The 18,437-nt window shown below is 35.2% G+C and overlaps 2 protein-coding genes across 2 annotated transcripts in view; one reads left to right on the forward strand and one right to left on the reverse strand.

The window, feature by feature from the left end:
• LOC149724194 (uncharacterized) overlaps positions 1 to 18,437 on the forward strand; it is an 84,022-nt gene that overhangs the window by 19,369 nt on the left and 46,216 nt on the right. The gene's annotated exons all lie outside the window — the stretch shown is intronic.
• LOC149724196 (serine/arginine-rich splicing factor 1B-like) lies at positions 6,374 to 17,384 on the reverse strand. The gene is made up of 4 exons (XM_089893299.1): positions 17,127 to 17,384; positions 7,436 to 7,605; positions 7,003 to 7,175; positions 6,374 to 6,724 (listed from the first exon to the last, which is right to left on the reverse strand). The coding sequence occupies exons 1-4, from the start codon at positions 17,303 to 17,305 to the stop codon at positions 6,566 to 6,568; spliced, it is 681 nt and encodes a 226-aa protein (XP_089749425.1). The 5' UTR covers positions 17,306 to 17,384; the 3' UTR covers positions 6,374 to 6,565.

The raw sequence follows: 18,437 nt of genomic DNA on the forward strand, positions 1-18,437 counted from the left end.
TGTTGAGAAGTTGATCTTGATAGATGTAGATAGCTCGTTGGCTGAGCTAGGAATTGTTCTGAAGTAGATCATTGCGTATTTCGTTCGTACGCCGCAAGGCGTTTCTTCTTGTATATTGCAAAAAAATTTCGTGCGCCGCAAGGCGTTCTTCTTTAATAATTTTGCAATACACGTTTGAAATACACGTCGGGGTCACCAATCTGCGGCGGCGGCGCTGTCCCTTGCTGTGACTGTGACGTCAGAAAGGTCCTTTAAGCCGGATGTTGATTGCAGGCGTTTAGCGACTAGCGATGTGAGATCGGCTAGCGTGGCTGCGTGTTCTGAGACTTGCCGCTAAGTCTAATTTTGCTCCTTGATTAAGGTTAACTAACCAAGCAATAACTGGTTTGTTGATTATTTATTACCACGGTTATTAACACAAGGGCGATATTGATGCAATATACAATCACGATAAGAAACTCGAACGCCTAACCACTTGTATAGTCAGTGGTTAGGATATAAGTTCTCCTTGACTGATGAACTCTGGTTGGTCTTTGCTGAGTCTGCATCGTCTTTCAGTGCACTGCATAGCACTCACGTGCTGCATGCAGTGACTGAATGACTTGTTGACCAGTTGACCCGTTTTCTGATTGAATCGTCAAGTCTTTTATAGTGTTTTGGAGCTGACGTCACATGCTTTCGTCACAGCATGGTTCGTCATCTGCGTTCCTTTCTCTTTTGGGTAAGAGCTCAAATGTTCGTCCAGGGAGTAGAGTGTCCGATAAGTGCATTGGCCGTGGGCGTTTTATCGTTCGGAGAACTTCGCCGATGATCGCCATCGTTGTCGTTTAGAAGGGTGATTTTATGCGCTATTTTTTGCTCCTGCGTCACCATCGCGTGCACATAGCTCGTTCATCAACATCTGATAAAATACTTTCGGCGCAGCTTATAGCTTTGAATGCTGGCCTTGTTAAAATGATGGATAGTTTGTCACGAGTACATGACATAATGCAATATTGCGAAATATTGGTGCAGTATTAAGAAATAACATGCAATGTTCCTACATATATAGTGCCTTTATACCACCGCTGTGATACGGTTGCCGTAAAACTTCTCTAAAGATGACTTAATAAAGAATATTAATGCTCATATTTTTAAGGTGGGGGAAGAAGGGACACTTTGTCAAACGAGACTTTTTTAAGTTTCTTTTACGAACCGCCATTTAATGATATTCAGGAAATTAATGTTACAGAATTTTTTTACAGTATTATCACGACTTAAGAAAACGCGCGTTAAAGCCATTTGTTGTTTTTAAATTAAAAAAAAAAGTAAAACAGAAACCCGATATTTTTTAAAAAATGGGAAAATGGAAAAAGAAATGCAGAATAGTATGATGTTAATTTTGAATGCTTGCTAAATCATGGTAAAGCCAGTGAAATTTCGTTGTTGCAAGTGTGAACGATTAAACTAGTTTCATAGATTCATACGAAAAAAAAAATATTTCGTACACAGCTTGATTTTGCCATAACACTAGTTTTAGTTTTGTGAAAAAAACTGACAAATAAACACGAGGAAAATAAGCAGGGTTATAACTTTAATTTGAAATAAAACAGCACAAAATATCGCTTTAAAGTTATATATATGAAGTTAACATGACAAAAAAAACTAGCGCAGCTGGCTAAATTCGATAGTTTAACGGTATAGTAGGGTGGGGAAAGACGGGACACTTTGCCAGACAAGACTTTTTTCAATTTTCTTTTTACGGTCCCCCATTTAATGATAATCAGGAAAAAGGGGTTACAGAATTATTCGACAGTAATATCACGACTTTATAAAACGTCAGTCGAAGCTAATTACTGTTTTTAAATATTAAAAAAAATATGTAAAATAGAAAGAGTATATTTTGAACAGGTAAAAAAGTACGAAATAGTAAGGTGCTAATTTTTAATACTCGCTAAATCATAGTAAAGCCGAAGAATTGTTTTAGTTTGCGTGTGCGAACGATTAAACTAGTTTCATAGCTTCATAAAAAACCTTGAATATTTCGTACAGTTTGATTTTGTCCCATAGAACTAGTTTTAGTTTTGTAAAAGAACACTGAGATATAGGCATGAAGAAAAAAGGTAGAGGTAAATATGACTTTAATTTGAGATAACAAGAGATCACAGATCTAATGAATGAGCACGTTTTAAACTAATTAGCATAATATAGTAGAGTCGGGGACCTTTAACACATAATATCCAAATAGCCTGATCGTGTTTTAAAAATTAACAACGGTCTGTGGAAGTCGTAAAGATACGGTTTTATAATTTAATAAATGTTATTTGTTTACTACTAAATGAAAAGAGAAAACAAAATAAAGAGGTGTCCCCCACCCTGCTATATTAATTAATCCTTTTACTACAACGGTCGACTGGGCTCGATCAAAAACAAATCTAAAGTAACCAACAAAAACAAATCTGAAGTAATCTAGTCGGCATTGGTGCCTGTGGAGCAGTAGGCAGAATGTATTTATACATGTATTATAACTAATGAAACTTATGACGTATAAGGATTAAGTAATTGGTAAAGAATATGTGTAAATACGCTTTTGTACAACTCCTGTACCATGTGTTTACTGTAAACTTACACTAGTTAACGTTGTCGTCGCTTAAAAACGTTTGTTTTCATGAATTTTGACAAACCGTAATCACGCAGTAATTAAGTAATGTTAGAAGTTATTATTAATCATGTGATGTTGAATTAAAATAATGTTTCAATTACGATTAATGATAATACGGTATAAGAGTAGTGCATTTAATGCGTCCCCACTTAAATGCTAATAGTTTGATTCAGTCGTGAATCGTTGTGTGGATTTCTTATCTTATATAACACGTGCCGTCGTTCCCCGCCAAACTCCAGACAGTGTTTCCGCTATAAAGTGCATGAGGAAAGTAATCGTTAATTAATCGCTCATCGTGCGGTTTTAAATCTGAAAATTCAGATCAAAAATTATAAATATATTTTATAATTTGATTTAAATCAAGAGATTAAAGAAAAATGCTAGAATTAAGAATCGAGATACGTGAGGAAAATAGTCTCGCAAAAAAAACAACAATAATAACAAGAACAACTGTTCGACGAAAAGGGATCTATATGACCACTAACGTGCTCAAAAACAACAGAAAAATATCGGTTTAACGTTATATATATGAAGTTTACATGGCAAAGAAAATAGCACAGCCTGTTAAATTCGGTAGGTTAACTACAAGTTGCAGAATACTGCTAATGTAAATATTTTAATTTAGAGTTCCATCTTCCCCCACATTGTAGTTTTGTATGTTTTCATTGCAAAACTTTGAAATATTTGCTTTTAATTTAGTAATTTATACTTCAGGGGTTATTCAACTATAAGATACTGATATAATAAAAAGATAATATTTCGAAAACATATTCGAAATTTGGTCATTTGCACGTGGTGATAATTTATGAGAAGTGGCTTGTGCCAAAAACAGAGTAGTAATACCCAATTTGTAGAAAAATAAAAACTTTATCAATAGTTATGATCAATTTTCTGTTATTACAAGTTCAAATACATTTGTAGGATACAATATTTATCCATTGTCGTTCAAACAATACCAATTGTTATGCAATAATATAATGTATAGGTAACATGTAAAAACTATACGGTAGGGCAAGAAAATAATGTTTTGACTTAATTTTCAAAGTGTATACGCTATACAGTATTATTTCGTGTTGTATACGTATATTCCCATTTATAAATACACTTATTAATTAAAATTAACAATGATTTTAAACTGTCCCGTCTTATCCTGTGTGTTTTCGAATTTGTAAAATTTCACCTGTTGTGCGGATCGCTAAATAACTCCTCGTGTGTTTTATTATATTTTATTAAATTGTTGTTAAATAATAAAGGAATGATAGTACTAATTCGTGGTATTACCCAAAAACTGTCATCTATTTTGATTTTGAAAATACTTGGCAATACGTGCCTAAGTGTCCTATCTTCCCCCATTGTGAAGATGGGACACTTATGCACATATTGATAAATATTTCCAAAATCAAAACAGATGGCAGTTTTTAGGTAATACCACGAATTAGTACTTCGACAACAGTTCAAAAATATATTAAAACACGGAAGGAGTTATTTAGTTATCGCACAACAAGGGTAGTTTTACAAATTCGAAAACACAGGGTAAGACGGGACAGTTTAAAATCATTGTTAATTTTGAAATAATACTCTACGCGTTGAAAAACAAATTTAAACATTATTTTTCTTGCCCTACTGCTGTATATATTTAAACATGTTACCTACATTATATTATTGTATTACATTTTGTCCGGCGCCGTGGTATAGTGGTTAGCGCGCCTGCCTGTAACACAGAGGTAATGGGTTCAAAGCTAGTCGATGCTACCATTGTGGGCGTATGTTACCTTGGGCAAGACACTTAACGGCAATTGCTCCAACCCAGTGGTCACTAATGGGTTGTCCAAATTATCAGCCATACATAAAAAAAGTAAAAAATCCATGTCCAAATTATCAGCCATACATAAAAAAAGTTAAAAATCCAAAAAAATAATCACCCACAAAGTAACATACATGGTAACTCGTACGTTGGTACGAAGTGTTAACCCGAGTTATAACGACTGTCCTTTTTCGTCAAATAGTTGTTCTTGTTGTTGCTTTTTCGTGACTTTTTTCCGCACTTATCTCAATTCCTAATTCTAGCATTTTTCTTTATTTTCTTGATTGAAATCAAATCATAATATATATTTATGATGTTTAAACTGAATTTTCAGATGTAAAACCGCACGATGAGCGATTAATGAACGATTACTTTCCTCATACACTTTACACAGCGGAAACACTGTCTGGCAGTTTGGCGGGAAACCACAGAACTAAAAAAGAGTAGAACGCGCAACTGCCCAAAATCGTGATATATTCTTTTTTCTATTCACGTGACCGCCAACTCCGTCCCCATTTCGCTTGGTCTCCATTGTAAAAGATGGGCGCATAGTAGTTTTAAGAGGTTCTAGGTGTTTATATTAAAAACTACACCAACTATTAAAGTTTATTAGGCTAGTTTAGTTATTTGGTAGGTTAACGCTTACAGTTTACCACTTGTTTACGAAATTTAAATATTAAAAAAAAATAATCAAAAATCTTCAAATAAACGGTTTGTTAGAAATATATATATATATTAGAAAATAGTTGTTTTATTCTATCTATGAGTTTAAATTAAGTCAAAAAACGAAGAAAAAATACATAAAACGCCCTCGATTCCATTGACTACAATAGTAAACGAGAACGACCCGCGAAAGAGAGAGAGTATATCACCTCTCTCCTTTGGCGACATTAGAGATGCGCGTTTTATTCTTTTTTATTTCTGTGCGGGAAACGACGGCACGTGTAGTATCCACACAACGATTCACGACTGAATCAAACTATTAGCATTTAAGAGGTGACGCATTAAATGCACTACTCTTATACCGTATTATCATTAATCGTAATTGAAACATTATTTTTAATTCAACATCATATGATTAATATTAACTTCTAACGTTACCTAATTACTGCGTGATTACGGTTTGTCAAAATTCATGAAAACAATCGTTTTAAGCATCGACAACGTTAACTAGTGTAAGTTTACAATAAACACATGGTACAGGAGTTGTACAAAGCGTATTTACACATATTCTTTACCAATCACTCAATCCTCATACGTGATAAGTTTCATTAGTTATAATACATGTATAAATACATTCTGCCTACTGCTCCACAGTCACCAATGGCGACTAGAACCCGTTTTGTTGGTTACTTCAGATTTGTTTTTGATCGAGCCCAGTCGACCGTTGTAGTAAAAGAATTAATTAATATCGCAGGGTGGGAGTAGATGGACACCTTTTCATTTTGTTTTCTCTTTTCATTTGGTAGTAAACAAAGAACATTTAATGAATTATAAAACCGTATCTTCACGACTTTCACGGACCGTTGTTAATTGTTTAAAACACGACCAGGCTATTTGGATATTATGTGTTAAAAGTGTCCCATCTCCCCCGACTCTACCATCTTATGCTAATTAGTTTAAAACGTGCTCATTCATTAGATCTGTGATCTCTTGTTCTTGGAGTCTATTCTAACTTTCAACTTCAAGAACGCACTGTCGAGAGTTGTTATACTGTTGATAACCTTATTCATACAGTTTATAAAAATCCACACCAGGGCTTTTTGAATTTACATTTGGGCGAACATTTATGCGACTGCTAACAATGTTTCATTACTATATAGTGAAATTTATGAGATTAAAGCTGTATGTATCCATTCTAAATTCACACTATCACGTTTCACCTCCAAAGAGGTATTTTCTAACTTCTGTCGTAATAATCAAATATGTACTTTATCCTTTTTTTATTTTAAAAACTGTACGGTTTTTCTTACAACCAATCCCACAACAATTACCATTAAAAGTGAGGCCAAAGAAATAAAAATCAAACTACTTTCAGTCAAAAAATTAAAATATTTTAGATTAATTAAAGTCCAATTACTATAGCATTTTAGTTTAAAATCTTGTACTGTGAAAATAATTCAAGACCGTGATCGTGACCTAGACATTGATCTAGAACGAGATCTTCTTGGAGAATAAGTTGGTGAGCGCCGACGCCCTCTGCTGTTTGAACGTGACCGACGTGGTGTTGATCGTCTCCGATCATTTTCCGCTTTCACACGAATATAGGAAGTTTCACCCTTAATGCATAAGGTTATTTAAACAACCAATTACCACGTAGACAAATACTTTCAGTTTCAGAAGCACAATTTTTTAATGGCACACCAAAAATAGTGATAGAATAAATAAAATCTAAATAACATTTCATGCAAAAGCAAAATAACAATGTTAAGCATTCCTAGAGCTTAAATATAAATGACCCCGCACCCCAGTTTTCTTTTTTATGCCTAGTGAAGTATCTCTGAACAAACAGTCAAACACCATTTTAAATTCTATAAAGTTTGCTTTAAGAGAGTACCTCATGTGATCGAAATTTTGTATCATCCATATGTTTTAAGGCAAACTTCATGTCTTCCTTGTTTACAAACTCAACAACTCCACTACCATCCCTGTACACATCAGCATAACAAACATCACCAGCTTCCCTCATGTGATCTTTTAAATCTTGCCAGCTGCCACTTCCAGGTAGTCCTAACAACGATTTCAGGATTTTAAATGTTTGACACTATATTAAAGTGCACTTCTCAATTCTCATAACAGATAATACCAAGTTAGCAGATTAACGCTGCTACCATTGTTGGTAAGTGTTCTTGACAGGATACCTAATTGCTCTAACCCACTAACATGTGTCAAAATTTTCATCAAACAAATATAAATACACAAAACAAAATTGTATAAGATTGTACACTAACTCAGTAGTAAGCATACATTGTTAGTAAAAAACACATTACCTTCAACAATAACCCTGTACTCAGTTCTTTTTGAAGGAGGACCAGGTCTACCCCTGATGTAGTTGCTTGGACGTCCTTGGAATCCAGATGAACTTCTTGGTCGTTCAACTTTCAATTTGTAGCCATCAAAATTATAACCATTACGAGCACGAACTGCATCATCAGCATCTCTGTACGATTTAACAAATTAATTAGTAACTATTTACTTCATTAAACTATTGTATATAAGAAACAAATACTTTCACATATTTCTCCACAAAAAAAGTTATGAATCGATTATATAAAATATTAGAAATTATGTCCATTATCATATGCTCCATTTAATCCAAATGATTCCAAATTCTATGTTCCAGAGAAAAATTAATCCTTCCATTCCAATCCAATCCATCCATTTATCCAACTTAAGAAAAATAATACAATAAATAATTAGGAAATTTCAAAGACATATCTACTTGCCCAATGGGTAATATTATTTATTTTAACTTTTGTTAAGACTGTTTTGATAAAACAAGAGTGATCATAAACCCAACTATAGTGTTGGCTGAGGCATCTAATGTTTTAAGCAGAAATGTCTTAATTTCCTAATATTAACACAAAAGCTGTGTACTTTTTTATAAAACACTTCACAAGTCTAAATCCAAGTCCACGCCTTTTTTAATGAGGAAACCTGTATTATTTCTTAACAAACATTTAGCTTATTTGCATTTAGCTTATTATTTATTAAACATTTAGCTTATTTTTCCTTTCTTCTAAGAGATTTATTTATTGCTCATTATACTAAAGTTTTTTAATCAAGGTTTAATATGTTTTTTTTAGCAAAAAAAAGTTTTATTAAAAAAATCTCACATCCTCTGCATGCATTTTGAAACCCTTATTTTTTATGGTTACACCACAGGCGTGTTATATAAAATGTTTTAACTTTTTGATATTGAAAAAGTGTAAAATAACCTAACAAATATACATAAATTTTAAATAACAAAATTAAATGGAGGAAATAACTGAAATTAATATCTTGCAACTGGGATTCACGAAACTATGATTTTCGCGCGGTGCCTACAAAGGACGTTTTTTGGCCTCTGTCCAAGTTGGGCCGGAAGGTTACTTTGTAATATCATATTACTATGTTTCGGTTCCAATTTACTGAGACTATGTGTTAGTTCCAATTTACATTAGCGTCGCTCGCTGTTATATTTGAACAAATTAAAATTAGCATAATCGCGATTTACCTGTTTTTAAAATAATTACGATTGCTGGCTTAAAATTATATTGGGAGTAAAAGAAATACGCAAACTTTACATGTCGTATGGAAGCGCATGAAACATAAATGTTTTCTAACAATCGTATTAATTTATCAAAGTTATTATGACGTAAACCATCGTTACATTATGCACGGTGAACATGTGTAAAGTTGCACCAGTGTATTTTTATATAATAATGTAATATTAGCTTTAATTCACCATATAAAGGTTCCATGTGACATTATTTGTGTTTAAATTAATACAGCGGGTATTTGGAAAACGCATTTTTCTTTAAATTAAAAAAGTTTGCACACCCGTTTCGTCTTTTTTCTATCCGCCATGTTCTCGCAAGGTAAACGATGCGGTTAAAATAAAGCGCACGTTTATGTCGTCAATAGATTCGGAACTGGGAATCCAAAGAATATATTGTCGGCCGGACATAAGAAAGTTAATTTTCTAAAGATTAATTAAATTTTATTACATAAAAATAACTGCCGATAAGCGTCAACATGTAGAATGACATGTGTCAGGTGAATGTTGCATTGAATAGAGAAAAACTTGGCTTAATGTTCGTTCGGTTCAAACAAAGAGTAAAAAAAACGAATTCCTTTGGTTCAAATAACCCAGTGCGCATTGTAGGGTTAAACGCATTGCATTTCAGTGTTGTTTAAGAAACAATGCCCTTTGACGCGTTGATTGAAACTCGCATAATACGCATTGTGCGTTTTTTGGGTTAAAATGGGTTAAACGAGCATAGCTAAAAAAAACAAAACGAATATTGCAAAATAAATACGGTGCATCGAGTTAAGCTATTTCTTCGTAATTTTTATATGAAAACGGTAAATAAACCGGGAGGCGGCGCCTCCCGCCTCTCAGTAAGTGGGCGCCAGTGACCACAGCTGTCAGTTTTTGCAGGCAGTAAAACCTAGGTGATGCCGCCAGGGCAAAAATAGGTCTTTAGTCTTATATCTGTGGCTGCGAAAAGGGTAAATAGGTTTTAGCTACCGAATAAAATCAAGTTTACTGGCAGCTGCTTATGGGATTTGTACAAGTATATTATACAGCCCTACACAAAAGTTATTTTGAACATTGCATTTTTAATTAAAGTTTAAAGAAATTGTTTATTGCATTGGGACAAGTAAACTAATGTATCAACTTACAGGAACCCACAACAAGTTAATGTAGAGTCCTAAAAATTATGTAAGTTTAAATTTGTCATTCAAAAAATATAAATTGCCGAAGATATGTTGAAGCTACTCCATACACCATTAATCAATGCGTATAAATAAAACAAATATATTAGCTCAGGAATGTAAACTTTACATTTTTTTCCCAACCCAAAATATCTCCAACACATTTTTATGGCCTTATTGTGATGCTTCTGTTTTCTTCAACTTAATGGTTAAGGATTTTGAAAATATAAATGACATTGAATTAAACCAAATTAAATTTAAAAACACAATCAAAATGACCCGTAACTTAATGTCTAAACCAGTATCATGATCTACATCACCAGACAGCACATGCAAACTGCGAATTATCATGGGGTAAAACAAAAAGAGAAAAATTTAGTAATTAAATTCAGATAACAATTGATCGACACATTGCTTATTTACGTTCACAACACCTTACTACATTGCACATAAACCCAAGGACGTTCGAAGATGCGAACAATCGATGCACAATTCTGTCAGGGAAGATCATGGCTACAACAACTCTATGATAGTTCCAGAGTGGGTAAGATTAAGAGGCAATCCAAACAATGAAATGCTATGTTGTTGTATATTTTTGATGATCAATCGAACAAATCATTTATTACAGAGGATCTAAGTCAACAACTCAATGTTGGGTGGTATACGAACCCATTCAAACCTATCCAATGTTTACAGAAGCAATGTATGAACACCTTGTCATCAACGGCGGAAACTGGGGGGTGCCAGTGGGTGCGCAAGCAGGCCCAATAAAATAAACAATAGAAGTGCGTGCGCTTCAAATCTCTCCTGCACGTGTTTGTCTGGAAGATGTGCGCACTTAAAATATCGTAGTTACGATCAGTAATTCAAATGAAACAGCTGACGTTAATTAACAATAATCCGTCATGCGCAGCAGGGCTTCATGGCCGTGTTAACCGGGTAGCCAATTTCCATTAGAAAACGGGAAGTTTCCGTATGCGATTGGTACACGCGAGAGCAAAAAATATTAAAATTGAAGGAAGAGAAGCAACTAAAATTTATTAAGCTTGACTTTTTCTTCCTTTAATTTTCGTTCGTTGGGAATTTGCTTCTGGAAAGTAACCAATCGCACGAGATAAGCGTAGCGGCAATCGTGTTTTGATACAGGCAGAACGTTGATGCGTTGCGGTCCACGATCCGCATCGCACGAGAAATCGTTGGCTTAAAGCCAAAAACACTGTCCAGATTGGAGAAAAGATAGTAATACAAAGTGAGCGGTAATGTAGCTTGCTTATATTACCCTCTGTAAAAACTTCTGTTATGAACAATTATTACAATTATCCTTTTTTTTTACAAATTCTGCATTGTGCCACACTGGAATTCACAAACGGCATCTTCTCTTGCGGTCTTTATCAAGCAGCGTTTGAACGTAAACCATTTTTATTATCGATGCTTTTTGATTAATCAGGTAATATTCTCAAAACGTCCACGTGCGTTGCAGTTTGACCTTTACGAGCGTCGTAGTTTAACGTCCACATGCGTTGTAGTTTAACGTCCACGTGCGTCATAGTTTAACGTCCACATGGGTTGTAGTTTAACTTCCACGTGCGTTGTAGTTTAACGTCCACATGCGTTGTAGTTTAACTTCCACGCGCGTTGTAGTTTAACGTCCATGTGCGTTGTACTGTAACGTCCACGTGCGTCATCATTTAACGTCCACATGTGTTGTAGATTAGCCTTTACGTGTGTCCTAGTTTTGTACAAAAGCAATATATTTGGAGTTACCAATGAAGAACATGTAGACTAAGTGATGACCAAACATTTTTCTCTATAATATTTTGCAGTATATTAAATACACAGGTATTAATTTTGACTAATACTGATCATTTCATATGGTTCGCTATAGTGTCGAATATCGGTAAAATATCGGTATCGGTATAGGTATAGGTAAAACCTAAAAATATCGGTATCGGTGGAAAAAATTGATATTGGTCGCAGGCATGTAAAAAATAAAAATCCGGCCGATACCGTATATTTTTCCAGCAGTTTTCCCGGCGCGTGTGTTCTGACGTCAAATTTTGCTTCTCTATCTAGCCCCGCGTTCGTGTACCGCTTTCATCATGTACGAGGCTTTTGGATATATGCCAACTATTTCTCCCGCAGTCCTTCGTAGCGTAAGAATTTAATTAAAATCGTGTCAATCAAGTTTCGTCTTTTCCCCATCAAAGTCTGATTGCCGCGACGATTTTTACGTGCAACACACACTTAAGTATCTACCTGCAACGAATTTTCTTTGTATTAGTAATTATCGGGAATTTAATAGTGCTTTAAGATTGTCTGTGCTTTATATTCCGTAACACGAGTTGAAATATTTGTTCGTATTGTTACGTATTGATAGGCGCCGAACTTTCTAAATTGCAGGGTAGGCGCAATAAATATGACGTCATAATTATGACGTAACATTGCATTACCAGTGTATCGCACGTTACGGTTGGAATATTTACGTTATCTTCTGCTGTATAGTGGTGGTTTTACATAGGCCTATTTAGTAAATCAAATTTCCTATGTTTATGATTGGGCTTAAACACTCCCTTCAGAAATTGTTTGCACAATTTCGTTACGTAGCGGCGGGTAGCGCTAAAAGAAAAAAGACGCACGTCAAAGTAACGATCGTTTGTAGTTGATTTAAATCAAAATTCCAGGACTTAAAATCAACTACAATACGACTGCTTTTAATATATGTAACTGATTGCGCGTTGTTGCAATCGTTATCTAATTATCGAATTCCAGGACTTAAAATCAACTACAATCGTTATCTACATGCTGACGAAAAGATCACTCGTCTCCCGAGCCAGACTGCAAGGACGGTAAATCGGCAAAGTGACAAAATTTACAAACGGGCATAAATTAATTTAATATTTTATTGCGTATTTTGACACCGGCAAGCAGCTTAGACGAGGAATTGGGTAATTCGTGATCGTAGACAATTAATTGGCAACCAAGCTTTATCTGAACAGAAATTTATTCACATGCTTGTTGCGTTACGTGCGAAAGAACTATTCATTGTAGACGAGACAATACTTTACCCAATGGCAAACGTGAAAAAGCAAACATTCAACCCGTTTTTTTTATCACCTGCAGGCTAAATATTGAAAGTGTGAATTCCTATTATGACGCAAATAATCAACGTGTGAATTGCAATTATGTCGTAATCAATTGCCAGGTTAAACAATCGCTATTATGATGCAATGTATCCACGTGTGAATCCCTACTATTTCGTAATGAATATGCTGCTTGGCTGGGGAAAATATTGTAAATGAAATATGGGAAAAGTATTAAGCAGCGCTCCTTCTAGAACAGATCTTTGTTGATTATACTAACTTTTTTTTATTTGTCTCTTCGATTACAGCAGCGAAGATTTAGAAATATTTCGGACGAAAAGGCAGGATATAGCGACAAAACAACAGTTGTTAAAACACGCTTACAGTTAAAAGCAGATTATTGCGGCCTACATTGTTTAGAATGCGATACAGCTTAAAAATTCTCGTTTGTTTAGCAGCAATATTGTATGTTAATCTGTATTCTAATGCTGGGATAGAGGGAGTAAAGCAAACTTGCGTTAGCAAAATAATAGTAATAGCTTAGGCTCTCCAGAAATATGCGTATTGATTGTTGGAAGTTCTTTCTAGTGGGGATTTTTTTCAGCCGTTGCTGTGAACTGAGCTAAATATGGTTCCCAAATTTTACATATACTTGCGTACATACCATTTTTTGGTTCATGCAGAGTTCTCGTACCACTTACATACAAAACTACTGAAGGCTCATGAATGTTTCAAAAAAGTTGCCTGATTATTTACTAGGGATGTGCCGAGCCGAGCCCGAACTCAAAAGCTCGTGCCCGAGCGTCTCCTTTTTTGAAGCTCGGCGCTCGGCTGAAAATTGGGCCGAGCGCCGAGCCTTATGCTATAATGTTGCACGCGAGAGCGAAAAATATTAAAAATGAAAAAAGTGAAGCTACTAAGAGATAACGAGACTAGTCAGCGTAGCTTTCTCTTTAATTATTTTTCGTTCGTTGTGAATTTGCTCTCTCGCAAGTAACGAATCGCAACGTCAGCGAATTTGCCCGTATCGAATTACAGCCGGTGTCGAATTACACGAGCGCCCAATGTTTTCGTATCACATTTTAAATAAAAGGCCAAAAACTCTTAAACTTTTTATAATGAAATAATATAAATTGCTGCAACCACGGTTTTGCAACCACAGGGTTTTGCAACCCCTAAGCCACCTTTACCGCAGACACGCACGCAGCCAGAAAGTGCTAAGACGCACACACACGCGTTGCATTCAATATAACATTCCTTCGCTTGGAATTAGAACAATTTTTCATTCAATTGTTACGTCACGTGTCCTATCGCAACGTAACTATTAATTATGACGTTTCATAATATAACAATCGGGAGGAATGTGCCCACTGCCCAAGTTGGGCAGCCCAACCAACCACGAGATCAAAACATCGTGTATCAGCGTCACATTTTTACACTCTGCGCCGGCGTATGAAATAAAGGAAGACGCATGCGGTAGCATACATTCCACACGTAACAAACGAAGCAATCGTTGTGAATTTATTCTCGTGAAAAATGATGTAATGAAACTCTGGTTCTCGTGCGGTGCCATCAAACGATGTTTTTTGGCTTCTGTCCTAGCTCGACCGGGACGATACTTTGTAATATCATATTACAATTTATGTTGGTTCCAATTTACTGATAGCGTCGCTCCTCGCTCTTATATTTGCACCAATTAAAATTTACATAATCGCGATTTACCTGCATTAAACTAATCATCAGAAACAAAAATTATACACAAACTACAGATCGTATGGAAGCGAATAAAACACGATTGTTTTCCAACAATCTCGTTTGTGATGTAACGATCGTAAAGGTTTATTCTGACGTAAATAATCGTTACATTATCCAAGATAAACATGCGTAAAAACTTGCTAGTTGTGCCACTGGCTGTAACAGTTATAAACAATTTTTTAATTAAATATTTTTTGTATGAATTTTACATTTTGCAACAGTAGGAATTATGAAAAGCGAGACGCGTCTTTAACCGCAAACCACGTGTTCTGTATTATTTTGATTAGCGGCGCTTTTCGGCTGAATAGGAACGCATTCTCGTACGCCTTTCTCCTTGATGACGTCATAGGTGCTCGGGCTCGGGCTCGTGCCGAGCTTTTCGTTGAAGCTCGGCGCTCGGCGAACCCAAGCTTTTTCAACTTCAGCACATCCCTGTTATTTACATAATTTTTCGGCAGGAATTCACAACACAAACTTGGCACTGCTTTTCTCAAGTTGCGTGTAAAATAAATGTAATTTGCCAAATAAAGAGGGTAACAGGCTGTAATAAACAACCTAAATATGTTCCAGAAGAAACACTGCTGTATATTTACGATGTTTTCTTCAACCAAGCAGCAGGTTTGTTACGTAATAGTAGGGATTCACACGTGGATTCATTGCATCATAATAGTGATTGTTTGATCTGGCAATTGATTACGACATAATAGCAATTCACATGTTGATAATTTACGTCATAATAGCGGTTATCCCCTTGATTATTTAGCCTACAGCTGCTTGAAAACAGGTTGAATATTTGCCTTTTCACTTATGCGCATTATAGTATAATAATATATAGTTTGCAAAAATACTTCGTACGCGCGTAAAGCAACGTCTCAATTGAAAAAAGCTGGAAACCACTGTAGTAGGGAATATAGCATGAAATGCCACGCTCTTCGTAATAAATGTGAATTAAAATAATGCTTACGACAATCACTAAAACATCATTCGCGATCGTTTTGTGTGAACTTAATAAATTGCTCGTCCTGGGAGACCTTCGCGCGTAAAACAGTTTGGAAACCAGTGATTTAATGCCTGCAATGGTCGACGTCTATCGGTCATGATTTTGTTCTCTCTTAATTTTCTTTGATACGTTATATTTTTACTGTTACTCTGCCGTTTTTAATATAAATTAATTTCAGTTGTTACATATTTTCTACTAATCTGCAAGTCACAAACGAGAAACGACGAGTGTTATACGATACCTATACGTATTCTGAACATACCGGTAGTGTCACAAACGCCAATTGTTACAAATTTAAAAAAACCCAAATCGTCACTAACATAACTTGTTACGTCATTAAAATTCAGGTTTTCACTGAGTATTGATGTTTATCAGATGGTTTAACGCAGACACGTAACCGCAGGTTCATCGGCGCATTCGCGTAATAAAAAGAGCCGCGTTGTGTGCGATGATTAAAGTTAGAATTGGCAAAATTCCAAGGTAGGCCGGCCTACCCTGCAGGCTGCAACCCCGGGTTCAGCGCCAGTGTACATATTACATTAGTCACAAAATACAATCCCTATTATGGCGCAATCAAATACCGTAAGTGCATTACGATATAGCTAGTAATGTTACGTCACAATTGCCATTGTCTTCGCATAAATGCCGGATTTATGATAATATAAAGCTGTTTGGTACGTCAGAACTGCACGAATAGGTAACTTACGCATACGTTAACACAAAACAAAATGTTACGCAGCTGGCGAAGTAAATATATTCCAGATTTCCACCCCGGCCTTTTTTTTGCTGGCAGTTTTTAAAAAATCTGGCCGATGCCGGCGGCATCCAAAATAGGCACTTTTTACACCGCTGATTGGTCCGTCTCTTATGTTAAGTGTGCAGCATTTAAGTGTACAAGAATGTTTTACCAAAACATACAAGGACGTATTTTTAAATGCATCCAAAACAATCTTGGCCAGACTTTCTTGCGAGTAATTTGGCATTTAATCCAAGATGAAGAGCGTTCTTATGAGAGAGGAAGATTCAGAATACTTAATAGATAACGACAAATCATTTTATCAAAATGTATACCGCCGAGTTCAGTGATAAAAAACTTCAAATTTTAAAAATATAGGTTGGGTGAGTGAGGCCTAGTTTCGGTTCTAGGCTTACACTACAAGAGTTATATATATATTATTTGTCCTCAGCTGAAAAACTGGGCCGAATGCTGATCAAAAAAAGCAGACACTGGAGCACAACTTAAGTTCGGGCTCGGCTCAGCACATCCTATTACTAATAGTAATACCTATTATAACAAGATTAGGTAACTTAGGTAACAAATGCTCATAAAATGTATAACGCCCGGATTTTCATTAAAAGTAACATGTCACCGGCCGGATTTACAACTTCTCCAAAGGATAAAAAGTTGCAAAGTGAAAAAATTACCTGTAATCCTCGTAGTCAATAAAAGCAAATGGTGAGCCCCGATGATTTTTTAGATCTATATTTCTAATATTTCCATATTTGTAAAACAGATCGTCCAACTCTTTGTCTCGAATATCAGGTGGCAGATTCCCAACATAAATTCGACAGTCGGTAGAACCAGATCCAGATCTCCCAGACATGACTTAACAAAACAGTTATCCACTAAGGAAGAATCCTCTGGTACGCTATAGATTAGGCTGGTCAAGTCAAGTGTAAGAGGTTAGTAGGGTTATTAATAAGGGGTTAGTGATATAAAATGTTAACTTAAAGGGGCATACCAACGAAAAATCAAAAGTTGTTTATTGATAGATATGCTCAAATGTGATCTGAAGATACCAATAAAGTTTCAAAATACGAAACAGCTTTTGAAAAAAATGAGTTTCAAAACCGAAAATTCAACCGCTTGAATAAAAAAATTGGCCATGGCGCAATGCATTGGACTTCCCATAAGAAATAATTTCACTCAACTTTGATCATTTCTAGTTTATAAAATACTGGAGAAAATAAAATTTTATTTTTGATCTGGTATAATGAATGCTCCTTCTTGAGAAATATATAAAAAATATTGTAAAACATAGACTTTATAATGTTTTAATTTTCGATTGAACGTGGCTACATAACATGCTGAATCATCACTTTTTTTATTTTAGTTAATTTTTAATTAATATGTTCAATATGTCTCACTGGTACCTACTGTACCATTTTTATTACTGTACCAAAAAAGTCATTTATTCGTGTTGAATATTAGATTTAAACAATTGCTGAGTCAGCATAATCTGGTATCGGTATATATGTTAGGTTCAATCGAAAAATTAAAACATAATAAAGTTCAATTTTTTTATATTCACAAAGAAGAAGCATTCATTATACCAAATCGGAAATAAAATTTGGATTTTCTAAGTATTTTAGAAAATGGAAACGATCAAAATTGAGTGATTTTTTTCTTATGGGAAATTCCATGCATTGTCGGAACAGCAGATTTTTTTTTACTCCAGTTGGATTTTTTTCACATGGAGCTATACAGAGAAGACGGAAAATATTTTCCGCTTGGAGGCGATGACAAATTCGTTTCTCTATTTTATGGGGAGCAGTTAGTTTCACGGTTTATACACATAAGATATAAACCCCTAACACTAACCCCTAGCCCCTAACCCCTAAACCCCAAACTCGTCAAACAAAAAAATCTTGAAAAAAAAATATAAAAAAAGTATTTCACTGCGGGACTCGAACCCGCTAAAAATGAAACAAAGAGTGTTTACGACCGCACGCAAA

Source organism: Ciona robusta, unplaced genomic scaffold, assembly GCF_009617815.1.
Source record: "Ciona robusta unplaced genomic scaffold, ASM961781v2 AP042738.1".
NCBI lineage: Eukaryota > Metazoa > Chordata > Ascidiacea > Phlebobranchia > Cionidae > Ciona > Ciona robusta.